Raw genomic sequence first — 24,037 nt, forward strand, 5'->3', positions numbered from 1 at the left:
ACTTTTAACAGAGGGCTGCAATTAAAGCAAATTTATTTGTTGTTTAAACCGTGGCTGAGCCTTCTTTCTGCATAGATCAAGTCCCCCTCTCCTGGGCTGTGGACCAGCACTCTTGCTTGGCCCGCCAGCGACTGGGCCACGCAAGCAAGCAAAGCAAAGCCCTATCTGCGCATGTGCGAGATCCAGGATCCGGTTCGCAGAAAACTACCTTCCATGGAACGGATCCCCGGGGCCCGAAAGGTTGGGGGCCACTGACATAGATAAACTCTTGCCGTTTGAACCGCTTTGGTACTTAAATAATGAAACGGAAAAAGAATGGCTCGCTCTAAATGTATAACTGCCAAGAGTCGGTTTGAAATTACTTGGAGTAAACCTAAATGAATGGATCGTACAGCCAGTCTTGTTGCAATTAGCCATTGTTAAATGCTGATGACATATCAGGAATGGGTGCTAGTACTTTTGCTAAGGCCCTGGAGAGAGTCCAGAGAAGAGCAACGGAGACAAGGGGTTTGGAAGCTAAAACCGTAGGATGAATGACTGTAGGTCTCTCCCAGGGTTAAGCAACCTTGGCTCTTTGATGACTCGTGGACTTCAACTCCCAGAATTCCCGAGCCAGTGTGGCTCAACATGGAAACCTCTCCATTTCTCCTCAGCATGGCTGGCTCGGGAATTCTGGGAGTTGAAGTCCACGAGTCATAAAAGAGCCAAGGTTCCCCACCCCTGGACTCTGTCCTATCAGAGAGAAGGACTAGGGATGACAGGATTCTAATATTTGAGAAGCAGTCACGAAGGTGGACAACCTATATTCTTCAAAGCACCTGAGGGAAAAATGAGAAATAACAGATGGAAAAGAATGAAGGAGAGATCCAACCTAGAACTAAGGAGGAACAACTAATCAGTGGAATGGTTTTGCCTTTGGAAGTTGTGAGTGCTCCACCACTGGAGGTTTTTAAGAAGAAATTGGACAGCCCTTTTTCCGGAATGGGGTTCCTGTATGAAGACCTCCAAAGTCCCTCCAAGTCCTGTGACTCCATGATTGTGTAATTAATCCAGGTTGGAGGCTTTTTTTTAAGAAAAGAAGATGCTGTGTATTTGAGATATAAATAAGCTGAGTCAAGCACCTGCATTCCAGGGAACTGGATAGTATGCCAACCATCCTTCAGTTTCCTGTGTTTTCAAATGGGAGTCCTTGAGTGATGGATCTAATTTGGTAGACTATGAGAAGGTTAGATATAGCAAGAGGAAAAGAGATTGAAACAGAGAAATATGTATTACGTAAAATGTCTTACGAAACACATTGTTCAGTGTTTGGATTTTCACACTGAACTAGAAAGGCGCTTATGTTCTCTTCCTTCCCAGGGCTTTCTTAGTTCTAAAATCTCTCTCTACAATAATAAAAATCTATTTTTGTATATATAGTGGACAAGTATTTCCAAAACATGCTTTGTACTGCAGAAGGACTTGGCTGACTGTAGAAAGCCTTTAACACGTTACACGTCCTGGGGAAGAAGAACATAGGAAAACTAAGCCTTAAAGGGTTCAAAGGTGTCTCTTTTTATTCCAGCAATTTAAATGCTTCATTGGCAAGCGAATTATTATAAAAGGCGTGGCACATTACTAATTGCCCATGAAGGATCATTGGGAAGGCGTGGCTCTGACACAGAACCAGATGGCACAATTGTAGACGGGAGTTTTACAGGGAAGGGAAGTGGAAACTTCAGACAAGCCAGAATAGTCACTCTTCAGATGACATCAGAGTTTGATAGCATGTGTTACACGGCACATTAAGGGTGCACTTGGGAGCCTAAAAACATTTGAAGGACCAGGCTGGGGACAGATAATCACAGAGAAAAATTTATCTGTGGGTGGTTAAGAATTGAGACTGGCTTAGCTGCACAAAAATCAAAGCACGGCCTATTAAGCCATGTTTCTGACTGGTGTGGTAGTAAAATTAATGGTTGTACATCATCATCATCATCATCATCATCAGTTGGAAGGGACCTTGGAGGTCATCTAGTCCAAACCCCCTGCTCAGGCAGGAAACCCTATACCATTTCAGACAAGTGGCTGGCCAGTCTCTTCTTAAAAACTTCCAGTGTTGGAGCATTCACCACTTCTGGTGGCAGGTTGTTCCACTGGTTAATTGTTCTCACTGTCAGGAAGTTTCTCCTTAGTTCTAGGTTGCTTCTCTCCTTGACTAGTTTCCATCCGTTGCTTCTTGTCCTGCCTTCAGGTGCTTTGGAGAATAGCTTGACTCCCTCTTCTTTGTGGCAGCCCCTGAGATATTGGAACACTGCTATCCTGTCCCCCCTCACCCTTCTCTTCATTAAACTACACATACCCAATTCCAGCAACCGTTCCCTATATATACTTGCCAAGGGGGAGCTTGTATCCAGACAGATCTTTGCTTGGCTTTGAAGCTCATTAATGTTGTGTGAACTGATGTCATTGCAACTTGCTCTGCTAAAGCATACCAGTGGAATCCTAAAGTTATTTGCTAACTTTATGATAGTCTCAGGCGGAGAAACAAGTTTCAGGTTTTTTGAGATAGGGCAGGGATGGGTCTCCAACACATGCAGCTGGAGTCACCTCCCTCACTTTCTTTTTCTCCTTCTTAGTATAGCAACTGTTCCCATCTCTCTTCAAAGACTTTTAATTTGGCAAAACCCAGGGCCCTTAGATTATCAAGCGGGGAAAACTACCGCACATTAAGTTCCACTTAGGATGACTTATTGCTGATGCCTGTACAGCAGAATTTAGTCAACTAATGGGTCAGCACTAAATTGCCACTAGATAAAGAGTCAACAGAATTCAACAGAGGTTGGTTATAGACTGCGTGTGGGAAATGTAAAGACTCTAGGATGATTCCTCTCTTGACTCCACCCCATGCTCTGCCTGCCCTTTTCCTACATAGATTTTTTTTTTAAAAAAATGGAGAAGCAAGAATGTCTTGCAAAGAACAGCCCTTTTGAGAAACGCAGCAATTACAACATTGTCAAATCAGAAGCGGGGAACTAGTAGGAAAGGATGCTTTGGACCGAGGCGAAACGATCTTTCTTCCCTAGCGCGTATGAAGATGACGGCAGGGGCTTTGATTTGGTTGTGTGTCCTAGATGTGCCTGGCAATATAGGGTGGCCTTGAGCCCAAAACAGTTGCCTGTCCCTGGATTTAAGTTCTCACATGAGAAGTTGTGAATCAGTTGCTTGCAGGCTTTTAAAATAGAGAGGAAGGAACAGAATATCCTGAAAAGTGCAAAAGGGAAAGGGCAACCTGAAAACACGATGAACATGCCCCCCCTTTTTTTTTAGGGGGGGGGAGGCTGTCTTTTCGCCAGTCTGATCGCTATGAAATTGCAACCATGACAGTAGTACTAGCTGCATCCAAAGAGTTAAGGGTGTGCACTGAGTGGAAAATGCACAGGTAGTCCTCGACTTCAAAGCATTCAGGCAGGAAACCCTATACCATTTCAGACAAGTGGCTGGCCAGTCTCTTCTTAAAAACTTCCAGTGTTGGAGCATTCACCACTTCTGGTGGCAGGTTGTTCCACTGGTTAATTGTTCTCACTGTTAGGAAGTTTCTCCTTAGTTCTAGGTTGCTTCTCTCCTTGATTGGTTTCCATCCGTTGTTTCTTGTCCTGCTTTCAGGTGCTTTGGAGAATAGCTTGACTCCCTCTTCTTTGGGGCAGCCTCTGAGATATTAGAAGACGTAGTATCATGTCACCCCTAATCCTTCTCTTCATTAAACCAGACATACCCAGTTCCAGCAACTTTTCCTTATATGTTTTAGCCTCCAGTCCCCCATGTTGTATTATGTTTTTGTTTGCTTCATACCCCAAATATTTGGGAATATTTGGGACCACGGTATCCGTAGAACCCTATCATCATGACCAGTCCTCAAACTTAGCTGGCTGGGGAATTTTGGGCGTTGAAGTCCACAAGTCTTAATGTGGCCAAGTTTGAAGGCCCCTGATCTAGAGTGCCTCGCATCACCTTGAAGATTGCTCCCAACATCTCGCCTTGCCTGCCGTTTTCATGGCTGGGTAATGGAAGATTACAGCCGCGAACAGTGGCCCACCCTGCCTTTATCAGGGGCTGCATGGAAGGGCCCAACAGCATTCCAGAAGGTGGGTCCTTTGCAAGACACATAAAATGTCAGTGATAAGAAGGAAAGACGCACAATGAATTCACAACCCCGAGCTCTCGCCTACGGAGCGATTTCAGAAAAAAACGTCTTGAGGAAACACGAACCGGTTGCCTTGAATGAATCACTCCAGGGTAGTCAAAAGACCGTCTTGCATAAGTGTGGAAGTGAAACTTCCAGGGAAATTGCCACAGAAAAGGAATCGGCTCTCAGAGGCTTGTTCTTTGTTGGCTGAATGACTGTTCTCGGCCTCCCAGCTAAGTAGGAAGTTAAAGTGACGACCCCTTACTGCAAACCACAATAGGGTAGTTGCTCAAAGATGGCTTTTTAGAAAAGAAAACGGGCTGAAGGCTGCTTTAGGCTTCTTAAATTTCGTGGCCTATTCCTAAGCCGCACGTGGAGTGGTGGTGAAGTCCTGTTGAAGTAGGAAATGGCGGGGTGCTTAGTAATTGCTGCTTAAGGGGACGACGTCCAAGTAGAAGAAATGTGGAACTGCAGCTTTTTCCATTTTTAAAGGAACTCTCGCTCTCAAGTAAGCAAAAAGTAGCCTGATTTTGTTTGTTGCCTTAACATCTTAGATCTATAAACCCAGCCATTGTGGTTTATGGTTAGGCACATGCCATCAGCCAACTGGGATTTGTTCAAGAGCGGTGGCTTAGTGCAAAGGACTATTTGCTGAGGAGCCCCTGTACTTTTGATCAATTCTAAAGCAGTGTTTTTCAAAGTTTGGCAACTTGAAGGTGTGTGGACGTGCCCTCTGGGGATTTCTGGGAGTTGAAGTCCACACACCTTAAAGTTGTCAGGGTTGTGAAACACTATGATAGATTGTCCCGCCTTAGCATAAAAATAAAATAAAATAAAAAGGCACCCCTCAAAGCTTAACCAGGGCATAATTTGTGTGGCTTTTCCAGACCTTATATGTTTGAATGGCTATTCCAGGGGTCTTCAAACTCGGCCCTTTTATGACTTGTGGACTTCGACTCCCAGTATTCCTCAGCCAGCGTGCTTGGCTGAGGAATTCTGGGAGTTGAAGTTCACAAATCACAAAAAGGCCAAGTTTGAGGACCCCTGGGATATTCAGTAATAGAAGAAGGGGACGACAGAGAATGAGGTGGCTGGATGGAGTCACTGAAGCAGTAGGTGTGATCCTAAATGGACTCCAGAAGATGGTAGAGGACAGGAAGGCCTGGAGGAACGTTGTCCATGGGGTCGCGATGGGTCGGACACGACTTCGCAACTAACAACAACAAAGGGCTATTCAGTGGCTGTTGAATAGCTCAGATTATTAGTTTACATCAATTGACACTATTTTGCATGTCTTGATCCTATTTGACCAGGATAGTAGTAGCAGAGATTAGCTGGCTACTCTCCCAAAGTTTTAGTGCCTGGCAGCTAACAACATTTTTAAAATAAGTAAAAACAATCTTTAGTCAGTCAGAGGAAAAAGTCCTGGCCATTTTAGTGAATTCTTGATTTACAGCCATAACTGGCACTAGAATTTCCATTGGTAGCCAAGGCATTTTTAAGTGAGTTGTGTGGGATTTTACCAACTATTTTTTGCCACGGCTGCAAAACATATCACTACAGTCATTAAGTGAATCACAAGGGTGTTATCTGGCTTCCCCCGTTGCTTTTCGGAAGCTGGCTGCAAATAGCAATCACAGGTCTCCAGGACACGGCAACTGTCATAAGTAGAAGTAGTCATCAACTTAACAACAGTTCATTTAGTGACTTTTCAAAGTTACAGCAAGGCTGAAAAAAGCGACTTATGACTGTTTTTCACACTTAACAACTGTTGCAGCAAGCCACGTGGTCACGTGATCAGAATTCAGACTCTTGGCAACTGGCACGTATTTATGAAAGTTGCAGTGTCCCAGGGAGCAATATGCTGTCTGTAAATTTCTTAGAGAGGGCTGTGAAGTGGTATATAAGTCTACGTCTGTGGTGGCGAATCCATAGCATGCATGCCACAGGTGGCATATAGAGCCCTCGCTGTGGGCACGCATGCCGTCGCCCCAGTCCCAGTCCTTCGGCTGGATTTTATAAAACCTTTTCGCTTTAGGCCTCCGCCACCGTGTGTCAAAAAAAAAAAAAGGTTCAATCATTCAATAAGTTTCAACTTCTCGCAGGCAGGAAAAAAAAAAGATCTCGCAAAGTTGGAATTGATTGAACTTTTTAGTCCCACCCAGTCTGCCCTTACCACTTCAGCCACGCCCACCAAATGGGCCACCCCCGCACAATTGGCCACTTCCACCCAATGGGCCACGCCCACCCGGCACCCGACGATATATAAGCGGGTTTTGGGTTGCAGTTTGGGCACTCGGTCTCTAAAAGGTTCGCCATCACTGGTCTAAGTGCTGTTGCTATTGCTGTTTTGCGACCTTCTGTCAAACAAAGTCATTGTGGAAGCTGGATTCCCTTAACAACGATATTACTAACTTAACAACTGCAATGCTTCACTTAATAACTGTGGCAAGAAAGGTCGTAGAATGGGGCAAAACTCACATAACTGTCTCACTTCTCCACAGAAATTGGCAATTATCTCCCTTTGCCATCACTTCTTGTCTTGTTTTCTTTTCTTGTATTTCCCTTAAAAATTCTAATATTCATATGTTAGCCATTTGGGTTTCTCCCTTTTTTGTCTGTAAATTGCTTCTTGTGCTGAGAGCCACAAAGATGTTTTGGAGCACAATCTATTCCATACACAGGTAGCTTTTGATTTACAGTCATTCAGGTAGTGTCCACTCAAAGTTACAACGGCAGTGAAAAAAGTGACCTATGACCATTTTTCACACGATCGTTGCGGTATCCCCAGGGTCATGTGATCAGAATTCAGACACTTGGCAACTGGCATGTATTTATGACAGTTACAGTAGCCCAAGGTCACGTGATCCCCTCTTGCAAGCAAAGTCAGTGGGGAAGCCAGATTCATATCACTTAACACAGATTGCAGTGTTACTAACTGAACAACTGCTTACCTAACAACTGTGGTAAGAAAGACTATAGAATGGGCAGAACTCACTTAACAACTGTCTTGTTAAGCGAGATGTCAACGCTGCTAACATCTTTTTTTTTTTTTGCATTGACAACTGATAGAAATGTAGTCAATTTTTCTCTTTTGCTTTTAGAGTTAGATGATGCTGGGGGGGGATGTGAATGAGAGTCCAGCTAGACATAACAACACTAAACTTAGCGTGAGAATCAAGGTTACTGAGCCCAGAGCTGATAAAGAATTGGTGGGCTGAAGAGCTGGAGAGGAAGCCCACGCTTCAAGCTAATTGGGGAATGTGATTTATGACTGCTAATTGGAGGAGGGAATTGTGGTTTGATACTGTGTGCCCAGGGGAGGGGAATTCAGCTTTTGGCTTGGATTATGTAAGTGCCAATATTCTGCTACTCGAATAAAAGATCCTTTAAGGTAAAAAATGCCTCAAAGTTCTTTTGAAGAGTTTCATCTGTCGGAACCGTGACACGAGAGAAATTTGGGGCTCAATTGTGGTCATAAATCAAGGACTACCTGTATTATCTTTTAAGTGTCTTTTAGGTAAAAAAACAAACAAACCCTACCTTGATTTTCATGAATAAATTCTTGCAAAATTATTATTGGTTCATTGCACAGTCAGCCAGAGAAATGTTCAGACTGGATTTGGCATTTTTATCTACCTATCGAATGTACCCAAGTTCCTGGGATAAGCAGATGTGGATATTTGATGATGTTACAGATATCGTCACGGGGATGTAAGCTGTTCCACATAAAGCTGCCTTTTGCAGTTGACTGACGGTGAATTTGTGAATGTCCGTGGTTTTTCAAGTGGTGCTCTTGTTGCTGTCGCTGCTGTTGCTGTTATTAGCCGTGAAAGAGGGTTTATTGAAATACTCATTCAAACCTTTGATATATTTTCGATGTCTTTTAGCTCCAGAACCTGGGTGTCAACCCAGCCAACATTGGATTCAGTACTTTGACCATGGAATCCGACAAATTCATCTGCATACGAGAGAAAGTGGGAGAACAGGCGCAGGTGGTCATCATTGATATGAATGACCCAAACAATCCGATCCGCCGGCCAATTTCGGCCGATAGTGCCATCATGAATCCTGCTAGCAAGGTTATTGCCCTCAAAGGTATGGAAAATGTTTTCCAGTCGATTTTCCCATTTTATGACTCCAAGGCATGGAATTTTAATATGTCTTCCGAGTTGTCCCAAGTTCCTTATTTGTTGCTCTCCGAAGTGAGCCACAAGTTGCTAATGAAATAAACGTAAATTTTCATTGCTTCCTCTTGAAATAGCCACGTAAAGTTGTGCTTTGCCCAGTGTTTGCCATAATTGCATGAAAACTAATGGGGTTGATTAGTTCCCAAGAATTTTACCATCTCAGCATTATCTTATCTTAAAATGCACATTTTTAATCTGGCAATTAAAAAAAAAAAACAGGTGCTGTCCTTTTTTTAAAAAAAAAAAGCATGGAGGTTTGATTAAAACATTTCATGACAAGGATGTGTAGATACTTCCTGCAAACACAATGCCATTTATTTTCCTAAGGCATGCAGAAATTTCCTACCCTGTTATATGCCAAATATCTCCTGTTGTAGATCATTGTAGGGGTAAATCAAAATGAAATTATGCAGGAAGTCCTCGGCTTACAACAGTTCATTTACTGACCTTTCCAATTTACAACAGCACTGGGAAAAAAGACATGAACATTTTGCACACTTACATCCATTGCAATAGTCACATGATCAAAATTCAGACACTTGGGCTCTGGCTCATGTTTAGGACAGGTGCAGCATCACGGGGTCACTTTTTGTGACTTTCTGACAAGCAAAGTCCATGGGGGAAGTCAGATTCACTTAACAACCGTGTTACTGATTTAACAACTGCAGGATTTCACTTAACGACTGTGGCAAGAAATGTTGTCGGATGGGGCAGAATTCACGTAACTAATCTTTCACTCAGCAATAAAAATGTGGGGCTTGTGGTCGTAAGTCGAGGACTACCTGTAGCTCCTCTTACTCAACTATAATTATATTCTACCTAGGTCTTTAATGGTCACAACACAAGTCCCAACTTGAACTAATTGTAATGGATGCTAAATGTCTAGGACAGGGGTAGGCAACCTTGGCCCTTTTATGACTCGTGGACTTCAACTCCCAGAATTCCTGAGCCAGCACGGCTCAGTATGGAAACCTCATCACTGGAAGCTTTCGAGAAGAGGCTGGACTGCCATCTGTCAAAAATGGTTTAGGGTCTCTTCCTTGGGTAGGGATGGGGGTGGACTAAATGACCTACAACAGGGGTCTTCAAACTTGGCCCTTTTATGACGTGTGGGCTTCCAAGTCCCAGAATTCCTCAGCCAGCATGGCTCAGCTTGGAAATCTCTTCCTTTCTCCTCAGCATGGCTGGCTCAGGAATTCTGGGAGTTGAAGTCCACGAGTCATAAAGTGGCCTAGGCCTAGGCCAGGGGTAGGCAACCTTGGCTCGTTTATGACTCGTGGACTTCAACTCCCAGAATTCCTGAGCCAGCATGAGGGAAACTTTGGCCCCTTCATGACTCGTGGACTTCAACTCCCAGAAATCCTGAGCCAGCATGGCTCAGTCTGGAAACCTCTCTCTTTCTCCTCAGCATGGCTGGCTCAGGAATTCTGGGAGTTGAAGTCTTACAAGTCATAAAAGAGCCCAGGTTGCCTACCCCGGGTCTAGGATAAGCCAGTTCTTTTTTTCCCCCCTGAAAAAGCACAGCAAATCTGCCTTCAGTAATGTCCACAGATTGCCATGTTTTTGCCCCCCCACCCCCCCTTTCTGGTGGATAAACTAAGCTCTCAACTGTCTCATTACAGCAGCGTCCTCTTTTCTGACGGCTTTAATGTTTTATCACTATTTTTGTCACATTTTCTAATGCTTTCTTGTGTGTGCAGATGGTGAGTTACCTCTGTTTCAGATTGTATTTGCCTTTGTCCTGTTTTATGAAAAGAGAATGCCAGAGGTTTAGCAGATTAAAGGCTCAGAAGTTAGCATGGCTGAATTATTAAGGACTACAGATGTGCAAAAAAAAACACACACAAAAAAACCCCCCTCAGTGATACAGAACGGGATGTTCTGGGATATTCCGGAACCTCTCCTGAATTAAGTCAGTTCTATACATCCCTAATAAGAATCTCTAGTCTCTTCTGTCATGTGAATTTTGGTTTTTCAGCACTCTTTTAACAATCGGGAGGAGGGGAAAGACTACAACCTACAAGCATTTCTGCTTGGGTGTGCATCACACTTTTTATAAACGGGACAGAGACTTACAATATCATATCTGGCTGTATATTGCTTTTTGTGTATTCTGTATATAATGTGGGGCGGGGGTCTGAAAGGAAACCTTTCAGGCTTTCAAAGAGGAAAAAACAACAACAACCAATCAGCCTATTGATTTATGTATATATAAACGTTGATTTATATCCCCCTCTCCCCCCCCCACAATTCATTCAAGACACTTCACGTAGCGCTTCCCCCCTTTGTAAAACTACCCTTCTGAAATCCCATGATCCTGCAGGTTGTTTTTTTTTAAAAAACAAACAAACAATAGATCAGCTTAATCTTCTATTTAAAGGACAACCTCTGAATACGGAATCTTGTAACTCTTTGACGGGCACGTGTGAGTCTTTAACCCTCAAATTTAGTGCTTCGTAGCTTTGAAAGTCTTTACCTGCATAGTTTCAGCGCTTTGTGTTCCTTTGGATTGAAAGTGGCGCAGTTTTGTGGGGCTGGTAGTGTCCTTGGAAGTATCCGTAGCTGACTCTTAAGTGTTTCCCCTTCCCCTCAAAAAAAAGAAAAGCTTTTTAACCTGTTCTCCCCTTGTTCCGATATGTTTGCTTCTAGCCTCCCGCGTCTTCCTTTGCTCCTCTCCTCCACAAATGTAATATCTTTATGTAGAAGTAGGCTCTCTTCCCTGTGTTGGTCCTTCAAACAACATCGCCAATACTTTACAGCGGGGTTAGGGAACTATGACTCTTTTAGGAATCGCAGACTTCAACTGCCCAGAATTCCTGAGCCAGCGTGGCTCAGCATGGAAACCTCACCCTTTCTCCTCAGTGTGGCTGGCTCAGGAATTCTGGGAGTTGAAGTCCACGAGTCGTAAAAGAGCCAGGGTTGCCTACCCCTGCACTAGACCAAACTCTGCAGTAGAGTTTGCCTGCAATAGCAATGGCACTTAGGCCAGGGGTAGGCAACCTTGGCTCTTTTACGAGTCGTGGACTTCAACTCCCAGAATTCCTGAGCCAGCGTGGCTCAGCATGGAAACTTCTTCCTTTCTCCTCAGCGTGGCTGGCTCAGGAATCCTGGGAGTTGAAGTCCAGCAGTCGTAAAGGGGCCATAGTTCTCCCCCTACACACACTGCTTTATAGAGATTGACATGCAAGGGGGTAATTTCACGGGGTCCTGCTTATTTGTATATTCTCCTTCCTGTGTCCGATATTTCCTCAAAGATCTAAAGAGGAGGACCCAAGGGTCCCGGTTCTCATTTTATTCTTGGAGCGATCCTGTCTGGCAGATTAGAGAGGTTAGATTGGATTACGCTGAAGGGCATTCCCTGAACTGAACGCCCATACAGGAATTCAGACTCACATTTTCCTGGTCTGTGGGTCTCAACTAAAGCATATTAACACCATATAGCAAGGACTTTGAAAGCACCAACAGAAGAGATTGTAGCTCAGGGTTGAACAGAGGGCTTCTTGGCACATCTCGTTACCCAACTAGGTAATATCATTGGTGCTAGGAAGGACTGGGGCTTGCTCCCATTTTATATACAAATGGCTTGTCCTGTCAGTATTAGTGGGGTTGTTCATACTGATTCCTTGACTAGGCTGTTGTTAGGGAACTGCCAGGAATATTCTCACTAACACTGACAGAGCAAGCCACTGGTATGTAAACAGAGAGCAAATGCCACTCTGTTCTAGCACTGATGATGTTACCTAGTTGGGTAATGAAACGTCTGCAAAAAAGCAGTTAAGCTGAGAGATCACCAAGGACCCCACTTTGAAAGTAGCAACACGGTCCATATTGAACATTCACTGTTCCTTAATTCTCTTCCTTATTCCGCTTGGTGACCTGCGTGCACCCCATTCCTCCTAGTTGTAATTGTACCCTCTCACCTTTCTAACCTCCGTGTTTGCTGTATGCTTAGCCCACAGTATGCATAAAGGGCAGCTAAACTATCTAAAAAAGTGCCCACCAGAATAAGACATGGCAGTTAACCTTAGGTGGTCCCCATATTTCTTCTAGATTATGTATATTAACGTGTGTGTTGCACCGATGTTGTATGTCTTGATGTACTTTATCTTCTCAAGCAAGACGTGAAATGAGTTGCTTGGGTTAAGGATGAGTAAACTTGCATGAACGTTGAGCATCATGAGAGAAAGTAGTTGTGCTGTCACTGGCTTTGATGCCACGATCAGTTCAGCCCTTGGCTCTCTTAGGACTCACGTAGGACAGAAATGGCCTTTTGAGAGAATGGCCATTTTTTTACTGTCAAATACCGTGCATGATCCTTTTCCCTGGGCTGGAATTTGGACGTCAGATAATCTTCACAGGCTTAAACTATTGGTAGGCTTTTTAAGTGGTGGACCGTCGTCACAAGCAACTTGGTTCAATTAATCCACGCTCCTATCTTTAGCCGGGAAGACCCTTCAGATTTTTAACATTGAGATGAAGAGCAAAATGAAGGCTCACACCATGACGGATGATGTCACCTTTTGGAAGTGGATTTCTCTCAACACCGTCGCCCTGGTCACCGACAACGCTGTGTACCACTGGAGCATGGAAGGAGAGTCTCAGCCTGTCAAAATGTTTGATCGTCATTCCAGTCTGGCGGGTTGTCAGATTATCAATTACCGTACGGATGCAAAGCAGAAATGGCTGCTTCTGACTGGAATTTCTGCACAGGTAATAATATAAGGTGACGCGGGTGGTTCAGAGGTTGAGACACCCTGGTAAGCTGGAATGTCAGCAGCCCAGGTTTGAGTCCTGAGCGCCACGTGACAGGGTGAGCTCCATTTGCCTGGCCCAGCTCCTCCCAACCCAGCAGTTCAAAAGTGTGCAAATGTGAGTAGATAAATAGGCACCACGGTGGGAAGGTAGCAGCGCTCTGTGACCTCATTCTGGCCAGGTGACTGAGGAAATGTTTTCGGACAGCGCTAGCTCAGTGGCCTTGAAACGGAGAGGAGGACACACACTTCCTAAAGCCAGCAACGACTAGCTGAGTAAAATCCTCAGGGACCCCGTTACCTATTTTATAGCCTAGTGCAGGAGTAGGCAACCTTGGCTCTTTTATGACTCATGGACTTCAACTCCCAGAATTCCTGATTTGAAGTCCACGAGTCATAAAAGAGCCAAGGTTGCCTAAGGTAAAGGTTCCCCCGCACATGCGTGCTAGTCGTTTCCAACTCTAGGGGCCGGTGCTCATCTCCGTTTCAAAGCCAAAGAGTCAGTGCTTGTCCGAGGACGTCTCTGTGGTCATGTGGCCGGCATGACTAGACGCCAAAGGCGCACGGAACGCCGTTACCTTCCCACCGTAGCGGTCCCTATTTTTCTACTTGCATTTTTACGTGCTTTCGAACTGCTAGGTTGGCAGAAGCTGGGACGAGTAACAGGCGCTCACTCTGTTACGCGGCATTCGGGATTCGACCCGCCAAACTGCCGACCACCTGATTGACAAGCTCAGCATCCTAACCCACTGAGCCACCGCGGCCCACAAGGTTGCCTACCCTTTGGCTTAGTGGGAATGAGCATTGCCTCGGTAAGAGCTGGGATCTTTGCTATATAAGATGTGGGAGAAGATAGTTACTTTGCCACATACATTTGGTGAGAAAATAGCCAAAAATCTCCTCTTAGAAAGGTTTGTTGTAGCAAAATTGAAACCTTTGTATCCGTGACTCATTTTTTTTCTGCTGCCTGTGCAACCTTGATCTCTTGGCAGAGCGTTGGCAAAGCCTCAACAGCTAATCTCTTGTAACAGAAGGAACCCTGCTTTCAATTTCACCGTTGAAATTTTGTCAGCTACACAAAGAAACACATCTTGCAAGCAGAATTTGATTGAGGCTAATGAAAGAGAGACATTTCTGATTTTCATTGTAAAAAATGTTCCTTAATGTAAACACCCATTCTTAAAAACCCAGGTTTTGGCCTCTGGTTTTATAAACCTGTGTGTTGCCCTACTGGCTGAGGAATTCTGGGTGTTGAAGTCCAGAAGTCTTCAAGCAGCCATGTTTGGAAACACACATACACCCCAATTGTAAAGTGTACCACTAGCTTAACACCATATTTAGGTTTGGTGTTCTCACGACCCCTTTCCTTCCCTTCTTAAAGCAAAACCGTGTAGTTGGAGCCATGCAACTTTATTCTGTGGACAGGAAAGTGTCACAGCCCATCGAAGGCCACGCTGCCAGTTTTGCCCAGTTCAAGATGGAAGGCAACACGGAGGAGTCCACCCTATTCTGCTTCGCAGTGCGGGGGCAGGCCGGAGGCAAGGTGAGTCTGTGGGTCCGATCTCCATTCATCCATCACCGAGGAGGAGACTTCGGCCTTCGGTGATGTTTTTATACAGGTAGTCCTCGACTTACCACTGCAGTTGGGGCTAGAACACCCCTTTCTAAGCAAGCCGGTTGTTAAGTGAGTCGCAGCTGATTTTTGGCCATGGTTGTTAAACAAATCCCTGCAGTTTTTAAGTGGACTGTGAGGTCCTTAAGCAAATGTAGCTCTTCCCCCCCCCCCCCAAATTGATTTTGCTGGTCGGTAGCCAGCTGGGAAGGTCACAGAAGGCGATCACATGACCCTGGGATGCTACAATAATTGTAAATAAATGTTGATTGCCAGGCACCTGAAGTTTGACTACTACGTGGCTGTGGGGATGCAGCAACTCTTGTAAGTCACTTTTTCCAGTTCTCTTGTAGTTTCTAATGGTCACTAAATGAATGGTTATAAGTTGAGGACTACTGTTCAGATTTAAGCTTTGGGGCACGTGGTTCTGAACAGCAGGAAAAATAATAGAATTAGAATTATTAGAAATAGAAATAATAGAAATTGAATTAATAGGATTGGAGTGGAGTAGAGTAGAATGGAATGGAGTGGAATGGAATAGAATAACAGAACAGAACAGAATAGAATAGAATAGAAACAGGAGTAAGAAGAAGAATGGAACGGAACAGAACAGAATGAAGAAGAAAAATAGAACAGAACAGAATAGAATAGAATTAGGAAGAAGAATAGAATAGAACAGAACAGAACGGAATAGAAGTTGGAAGGGACCTTGGAGGTCTTCTAGTCCAACCCTATACCATTCCAGAAAAACAGTTGTCCAATCTCTTCTTAAAAACTTGCAGTGTTGGACCATTCACAACTTCTGGAATCCCCCTTTCCATTTCAGCAGGCAGCTTAGTGCCAGTTGCGAGTAAGGGACATCCCATCCTGATTAACAGAAGACATATAGGTCTTGGCATCCTTTGCTCTGTTATTGTATGCTGTCCAGAGTCTTGATGATTAGAGTGTCGCATACAGATTGTCCTTGACGTACAACAGTTCATTTAGAGACCGTTCAAAGTTACAACGGCACTTAAAAAAAAGTGACTTATGACTGGTTTTAACACTTATGGCCACTGCAGCACCCCAACAGTCGCACAATCAACATTCAGATCCTTAGCAACTGACTCATGCTTATGACAGTCGCTGTGTCCCACGGGGTCCTGTGATCCCCTTTTGCGACCTTCTGACAAGCAGCGTCAACCGGGGGGGGGGGGAGCCAGATTCACTTGACAACTGTTGTGGCTAACTTAACAACTGCAGGGATTCCCCTCCAGCAAGAAAGCTTGTCAAAGGGGGCCAATCTCACTTAACAAACGTCTTGCTTAGCAACCGAAATTTTGGGATCAGTTGTGGTCCTAAGTAGAGGACTACCAGTACTTTGGACTGAGAAGAGGATGTTTAATTGGGGCCATCCTCAGAACTAAAGAAGCTTCTTGGAGGAGAAGCGAAACGTTTTCAAGGGGGAAAAAAAAGCTAAGACAGAAGTCCAGTTGCCTTTTGGAAAACACCTTTGGATAAGTCTTTCCCAGAGAACAGTGGTTGTCTGAAAGAGCAAGTCCCCTTCCACAGGAGATGGCAGCTCAACCTGGTCGCAGTATCGCTTCTTCACGGCTGATCTTGCACAAGCGGTCTAGTCCAGTGATGGCGAACCTTTTAGAGTCCGAGTGCCCAAACTGCAACCCAAAACCCACTTGTATATCATCGGGTGCCGGGTGGGCATGGCCCTTTGGGAAGGCGTGGCCAAGTGGGTGGGCGTGGCTGCAGTGGTAGCTGCAGACTGGGTGGGACTAAAAAGTTCAATCAATCAATTCCAACTTTGCGAGAACTTTTTTTTTCCCCACGAGAAGTTGATTAATTGAACCTTTTTTGGGGGGGGTATATGGCAGCAGAGGCCTAAAGCGAAAAGGATTTATAAAACCCAGCTGAAGGCCTAGGACTGGGGCGATGACACGCGTGCCCACAGAGAGGGCTCTGCGTGCCACCTGTGGCACCCGTGACACAGGTTCGCCACCACGAGTCTAGTCTATATTTTCAGCCATGGGACATTCGTCTCTTCTTGTTTGATAAAACAAAGTATTGGCAAGCACAGATTCCTTTCCAAACATGGCCTCTGGTCTGATTTCTTTCTGCACAGCTGCACATTATTGAGGTTGGGGCACCTCCCACCGGAAACCAGCCATTCCCTAAGAAAGCCGTAGACGTCTTCTTTCCACCGGAAGCCCAGAATGACTTCCCAGTAGCAATGCAGGTATGGCGTATTATCTCGGAACGGCCTTCCCAGGTTCCTCCTGGAAAGCTTTGGAATAGTTAGGCTGTCTGGCCATGCAATCCAATTTGGTCTAATGCAGGGGTGTCTAGCTTTCGTAACTTTAAGACTAGTGGACTTCAACTCCCAGAATTCCCCAGCCAGGCTGGGGAATTCTGGGAGTTGAAGTCCACAAGCCTTAAAAGTTGTCAAGGCTCGACGTCTCTAGTCTAGTGGTTAAGGCACCAGGCTAGAAAGCAGGAGACTGTGAGTTCAAGTCCTGACTTAGCCATGACAGCCAACTGAGGGACTTTTGGTCAATTACCATGAATTCTAGACCCACCTTAGGCTTGAGAAACTAGCTGGTTGACTTGGGGCCAATTGTCAGGAGAAGGGAGTTCTAGTCCTGCCTTAGCCATGGCCGCCAGCTGGGTGACTTTGGGCCAGCCACTCACTTTCAGCTCAACCCACCTCGCAGGGTGGTTGTTGCGGAGAAAACAGGAGGAGGATGGTGCGTTTGCTGCCTTGAAGTTGTTTGTAGAAATAACAAAGTAGGACACAGATGGCTAACTAAATAATAGAAGGGCTTAAAGCAGTGATGGCGAACCTATTAGAGACCGAGTGCCCAAACTGCACCCCAAAACCCGCTTATGTATCGTTGGGTGCTGGGTGGGTGTGGCCCATTGAATGGGTGTGGCCAATCAGATGGGTGTGGCCCATTGGGTGGGCGTGGCTGCGGTGGTAACGGCAGACTGGGTAGGATTAAAAAGTTCAATCAATTCCAACGTCGCGAGATCTTTTTTTTTCACGCAAGAAGTTTGATTGATGGAACTTTTTTTTTTTTGGCACAAGGCGGCGGATTCCTAAAGTGAAAAGGTTTTATAAAACCCAGCTGAAGGCCTAGAACTGAGACGATGGCGCACGTGCCCACAGAGAGGGCTCTGGGTGCCACCTGTGGCACACATGCCATAGGTTCTGTTAGGTATTGTTGTGCAGAGGTCTCCTTGTGCTACCAAAGAGTTGCACAGACAAGGAAGGGTACTGAGAGCAGCAAGAGTCACACAGTAACCACAAGAGTACACTGAGTTGTAAAAGCAAAAAGTATTTTAGTTTGAGGTGGTGTAAGAACAAAAATGCACGGTCAAAAATAAACAGTCAAGGTCATACACAATAGCAACAGTCCAAGGAGTAATCCAAAATAAAAAGTCTTCTTACCGGTCCAGAGGTCAATACGCAGTTGTACAGGTTTATCACAGTAGTAAACCAACAGTACAGCAAAACAGAGCAAAAACAGTAATAGTAGAGAGCAGTGAATTCAGAGAGAAAGAAGCTACGTTCCTAGCTCCCAGTTATGGCCATGAGAACACTTACACACCCATTGGCCAATTAACATCTTAAAGTCACAGCATCATGGTTTATATATTTTCAACCCAACTATGTAGGCTGCCACCATATGCCTAACAGGTTCGCCACCATGGGCTTAAAGGAATCCTGTCAAGGCCCCAAACGAATTAGCAAACCTCAGGACTGCCCAGCTCTCAACCTTGCATTTATTGTCGTAGCTGCTTTTTTTACATAGCAAAGTTCAGCTGTTTGGGGGGGCTTCTGTAGGCATGCAGTGGGCCTCTTGATCTTTCATCTGGGTAGCTTTGCAACTTGGCAGTTGGACAGTTCAAACAATCTATATGAACATACCGTATATACTTGAGTATAAGCCGACTCGAGTATAAGCCGAGACCCCCAATTTCACCCCCAAAAACTGGAAAAAGTTATTGACTCGAGTATAAGCCGATCCGCCGTTCTGCAAGCCTCCGCCGTCGGCGGAGGCTGGATCCGCGCTCTGCAAGCCTCTGCCGCCAGCAGAGGCTCGATCCGCCATTTTGCAAGCCTGAATACACAGGAATACCCTGTGTGGCCGCGGCTCTCGGGGAAGCCCTGGCTGTTCGCTTCCTCGCTCCACGCTGCCATTCGGGGCCGGCGCGTTCCCCGGGCAAATCGCGGCGCCCAGCAGGTGAGGAAACACGCCCGCTCCAGTCGCCCCCCCTTCCCTCAGGAGACGCGAAGCAAGTGACCGCCCGGAGCTTACCGAGGACTTGCGCAGCGGAAAGAAGCAGGCAGGCAGGGCGCGGAGTTCCGGAGACCTGCCGACGTTTGGGGAGGTTTGGGGAGGTGCCCAAACCTCCCCAAACCTCCCCAAACTTCGGCAGGTCTCCGGACGGCGGTGGCTTGGGAGAGGTGCGCGCGATCCCGGAAGCACCAAAGCCTCGGCCGCGCACAAGTCCTCGGTAAGTTTTTTTTGTTGACTGGAGTATAAGCCGAAGTGGAATTTTTCAGCCCAAAAAGTGGGCTGAAAAATTCGGCTTATACTCAAGTATATACGGTACTGTGTTTTTGATCAGCCAGGACTCTGGCACGCCTTGCGGTTTCATAAGAGCAGAGTTGAGTATCCTAAACGTCTTGTTTGTGTTCTTTTAAAGTCACATACAGAAAAGCATGTAACACTGTGGGAGGAAAGTGTAGTAGGCTTATTAGGGGGGGGGGTCAAAGGACGCAGGAAAGATCCGTTACCAGGCAAGGATGAAATAAATGGTTGAACCCAGGCCAAGGAAGTGGTTTACGAAAGCATCTTCCCTCAAATTCACCTGAAGATTAAAAGAGGGAGGAAAGGAAATACATTCAGACTTGCAAGATTTTTTTTTACAATAACTGTATTAATAAAAGCAGCTTTCGGTCTGCACAGAGTCTGGTCCACCTTAATTCCCCCCCCCTTCCCTTCAGTTGAGTCTGATTCTTGGCAGTTCCTGCAGTTTTCTTGGCAAGTTTACTTTCAGATGTGGTTTGACATTGCCACCTTCCTGGGGCTGAGAGAAAGAGCTGGCCCAAGGTCACCCAGCTGGCTTTGATGCCTAAAGTGGGACTAGAACTCACAGTCTCCTGGCGATTTGTCCAAAGTCACCCAGCCGGCTTTCATGTAAGGTAGCTAGAACTATGTGAGATAGCTCTGACTAGAATTCAAGAGTCTCCTGGTGGTTGGCTCAAAGTCACCCAGCCGGCTGTTTACGTTTAAGGCAGCACTAGAATTCACACTCTCCCAATTTCTAGCCTGATGCCAACTTTTATGTTTAAGGCAGGACTAGAATTCACACACTCCCAATTTCTAGCCTGATGCCTTAACCATCACCCCATACAGACTCTTATGGGCCTTTTACCTTACAGGGCTCACGTAAAGTCTACTAACATTTTTTGAAACCAGGGGATGGATGAATAAGATTAGTTTTAACGTGGGCTACCTGTTGCTATGACTAGGATCTGAAGCTTGATTCAGAAGACCGCACTAACTTGTTTGGCTTATATCACATACAGTGAACTGCCTTGGGTGGCAACAGCACGTTCCCTGGGATAACAGCCATTCGTTGTCTCCTCTTTCCGTTTGCAGATTAGCGAGAAGCACGATGTGGTCTTCCTGATCACCAAATACGGTTACATCCACCTGTACGACCTGGAAACGGGCACCTGCATCTACATGAACAGAATCAGCGGGGAAACCATCTTTGTCACTGCGCCACATGAAGCCACGGCTGGAATCATTGGGGTCAACAGGAAAGGACAGGTAATCAGGCTTTAATGTTTTGGGGGGCGGCGCCATAGGAGGTAGTTGCGTGTCAATGGATTGAGGCCAGGTGGGTACATGACCTCATCTGTACAGGTAATCCTCGACTTACAACAACAATTGAGCCCAAAATTTGCATTCCTAAGCAAGACACTTTGCCCCATTTTGTGACTTTTCCGGCCACAGTTAAGCGAATCAAAAGCAGTCGTTAAGTTAGTCCCACGGTTGTTAAGTGAATCTGGCTTCCCCCTTTGACTTTGCTTGCCAGAAGGTCGCAAAAGGTGGCCACATGACCCCAGGACTCTACCCCTCCTAACTACGAGCCAGTTGCCGAGGGTTCAAATTTTGATCGCATGGCCCTGGCGATGCTGCAATAACGGTCGTAAGTGTGAAAAACGGCCAGAAGTCAACTGTTTTTTCAGTGCCTTCGCAACTCCGGACGGCCACTAAACGAATGGTGGTTAGTCAAGTGACACACACACACCCTTGAAAATGTTACTATTTTTCTCGAACACTTAGCTGACTGCTAAAACTTCAGGTAGTAATTTGGATTGTAAGTCCACCACCAAACCTTGCTGTGCTGCCCGTTCCACAAAATAAGTCAAAAAGGTTTGTGTTTGAATAGCAGCAGGTCAAAGTTCACAACCTTTGGAAAAAGCTGCCCAAGTCCCTCTTGGCAATGTTTAACAGCGTCGACCTTGAAAGATCTTTCTTGATCCCGCTGATAACTGGCTTTCAGTTCTGGCCTGTCGTCAACCTGTAGAAGGCCGCTTTCCAGCCCGGAATTGGAGCTGCCAAATTGGTCCGTTGCTGGTTCTGAGGTTTTCTTCTCCTGCAAAATAAATAAGTGAAAATGAAAAATTGGAGTGCTTTGGGTTAAGGAGAAGGCATACCCTGAAGCTTCACAGCTCTTTGATCCAGAAGCTGCCTCTTACCCTCTTTTGTCTCCTGAAAAGCACGCAAGACAATCCATGCGTGCACTTTTCTCTTTGTTAATCGGTTACTGCTTCATAGTCGCACACACTCTGATGCTAGGGACGGCCTCGCCATAATCCTTAACTGCATTTCAGGGCAAACATGCTCTTTGGTCGCCGAACACGTGATAAGGGAGAAAGTACACATTCTTAAGAGGCGATAGACGTTTGCAGAGCCTGTGAGCAGCCTTCATACTTGCGCCGAGGCAGTTCCCCCCCAACCAGATGTTCCCCAGATGTGTGGAACTACAATGGCTTTCAGTCACGGAGTTTATAGTCCACCCAGATCTGGAGTGCATCTGGTGACTCCAACTGCTTGAGAAGGCGCAGCTTTCAGCTAGGATTTGCAAGAAGAAAAATTAAGTCACTTGAATATGATATTATTTTGGGTCTATGTCTGGGTAGGTTAGTGGAGGGAGCAAGATTAATGATCTTAAAAAGCTGCTCTGATGTTGAACAGAGCATGCTGTTAGTGCTGGAAATCCATTAAGATTAAACAACACTTTAATAAGCGCTATCGTTACTCCCCTGATCATGATAATCTGTTACTGTAGTAAGCTACTACTGTATTTGTTGTTGTTAGTTGCGAAGTCGTGTCTGACCCATCGCGACCCCGTTCCTCCAGGCCTTCCTGTCCTCTACCATCTTCTGGAGTCCATTTAAGCTCACGCCTCCTGCTTCAGTGACTCCATCCAGCCACCTCGTTCTCTGTCGTCCCCTTCTTCTCTTGCCCTCAATCTTTCCCAGCATTAGGCTCTTCTCCAGTGAGTCCTTCCTTCTCATTAGGTGGCCAAAGTATTTGAGTTTCCACTTCAGGATCTGTTGTTAAAAAAATGGCCAGTACATTTTTATACTTACGCCCTGGTGGTGCAGTGGTTAGAATACAGCATTGCAGGCAAACTCTGCCCACAGCCAGCAGTTTCAATCCTGACCGGTTCAAGGTTGACTCAGCTTTCCATCTTTCCGAGGACCCAAATTGTTGGGGGCCACATGCTGACTCCGTCAACCACTCAGAGTGGGCTGTAAAGCACCGAGAAGCGGTATATAAGTCTAAGCGCTACTGCTCGGTTAGTAAAAAGCTGACGCTGCAATGAAACTTATGAGGCGCTAAAACGAGCCAGGAGCCCCTCATGTCCTTTTCCTTTTAGCCCTTTATCCTCCAGTTCTCTCTCCCTCCCCTTTGTTCTCCCCCATCTCCCCACCACTTTCACTTTCTTTTGTATTTTATAGCTGGATAGGCTTAATAAAATTATTATTATTATTATTTAAAAAAGAATGCAGGAGATCCTAATGATGAACCACATTCCTTCTCTCTCCCTGCATTTCAGGTGCTTTCCGTGTGTGTGGAGGAAGAGAACATTATCCCGTACATCACCAACGTGCTGCAGAATCCTGACCTGGCCCTACGAATGGCTGTCCGTAACAATCTTGCTGGTGCCGAAGAGCTCTTCGCCCGAAAGTTCAACACCCTTTTTGCCCAAGGGAGCTACTCGGAAGCAGCCAAAGTAGCGGCAAACGCCCCGAAGGTATGGAAAATGTCCACGTGATCCGTGCTTTGTCTTCTGCTTTATCCTCCCGTCAGGTCCGAATCCTCAGTTCATATCCTGCCTGTTTCTTCGAGTTTGTTTCTTTGGCCCTGACGTACAAGTAGCCCTTGACTCTTGACCACAGCTGGGGCTCAGAATTTCCATTGGTAAGCAAGTTGGTTGTTTAATGCACAGCTCTCCAAACTGTCCGGATTGGCAGCCCAGAGGGAAATGGAGGAGCAGGGAAAGGCAGGCGTGCATGTGTGTGCACGCACACGCGCAAAACTGGCGCACGCACGACGGGGCTAGCACTCGTGTGCACCCTTGGCATTGGTGATGCTGGAACATGCGCAAACAGGCTGCTAGTGCCCGCGTGATGCTGGTGGCGGCGCTAGTGCCCCCACGCATGCCAAACGCCTGCTAGCGCCTGCACAGCAGCACTAGCGCAAGTGGGGAGGGTGCATGCACACGCACGCACCCTCGCTACCCATTCCTGTGGCCAACAGACCACAGACCGGTACTGGCCTGCGACCCACAGGTTCGGGGCCTCTGGTTTGGTGCATTGCGCCTGACTTTACGGCCCTTTTTCCCACGGTTGATAAGCGATTCATGGGAGTTGTTAAGCAAATCGTGCATTAAGCAAATCCGGCTTCCCGTATTGACTTTTGCTTGTTAGAAGCTGGCTGGGAAGGTTGCAAATGGCAATCAGAGGACTGTGAGAGCTGGGGGATTCTGGGACATGGTCGTAAGACTGGTTGCAAGTTACTTTTTCCAGTGCTGCTGTACCATCGAACGGTTGATAAATAGTTGTAAGTTGAGGACTTACCTGAATTAGGGAGCATTGTTAGTCCTTATGGGGTTGTTACTTGCAAACCTTGATGTGTGACCTGAGCCTTCCTTGGCCATTGGCTGGCAATTGCCCTATTGTATGTGGCTTGGAATTTATTTTATGTATAATTTATTTATAAAATTTACTGGCCAC

At 45.9% G+C, this 24,037-nt stretch overlaps 1 protein-coding gene across 1 annotated transcript in view; it reads left to right on the forward strand.

The window, feature by feature from the left end:
* CLTC (clathrin heavy chain) overlaps nt 1–24,037 on the forward strand; it is a 117,266-nt gene that overhangs the window by 25,875 nt on the left and 67,354 nt on the right. The window contains exons 2-7 of the mRNA XM_083379647.1: nt 8,056–8,263; nt 12,797–13,065; nt 14,488–14,649; nt 16,835–16,948; nt 20,382–20,555; nt 22,858–23,055. Of these exons, the coding sequence (XP_083235773.1) occupies nt 8,056–8,263; nt 12,797–13,065; nt 14,488–14,649; nt 16,835–16,948; nt 20,382–20,555; nt 22,858–23,055 (1,125 nt within the window). The remainder of the gene's footprint in view (nt 1–8,055; nt 8,264–12,796; nt 13,066–14,487; nt 14,650–16,834; nt 16,949–20,381; nt 20,556–22,857; nt 23,056–24,037) is intronic.

Source organism: Vipera ursinii (genome assembly GCF_947247035.1).
Source record: "Vipera ursinii genome assembly, chromosome: 1".
Classification (NCBI taxonomy): Eukaryota; Metazoa; Chordata; class Lepidosauria; order Squamata; family Viperidae; genus Vipera; species Vipera ursinii.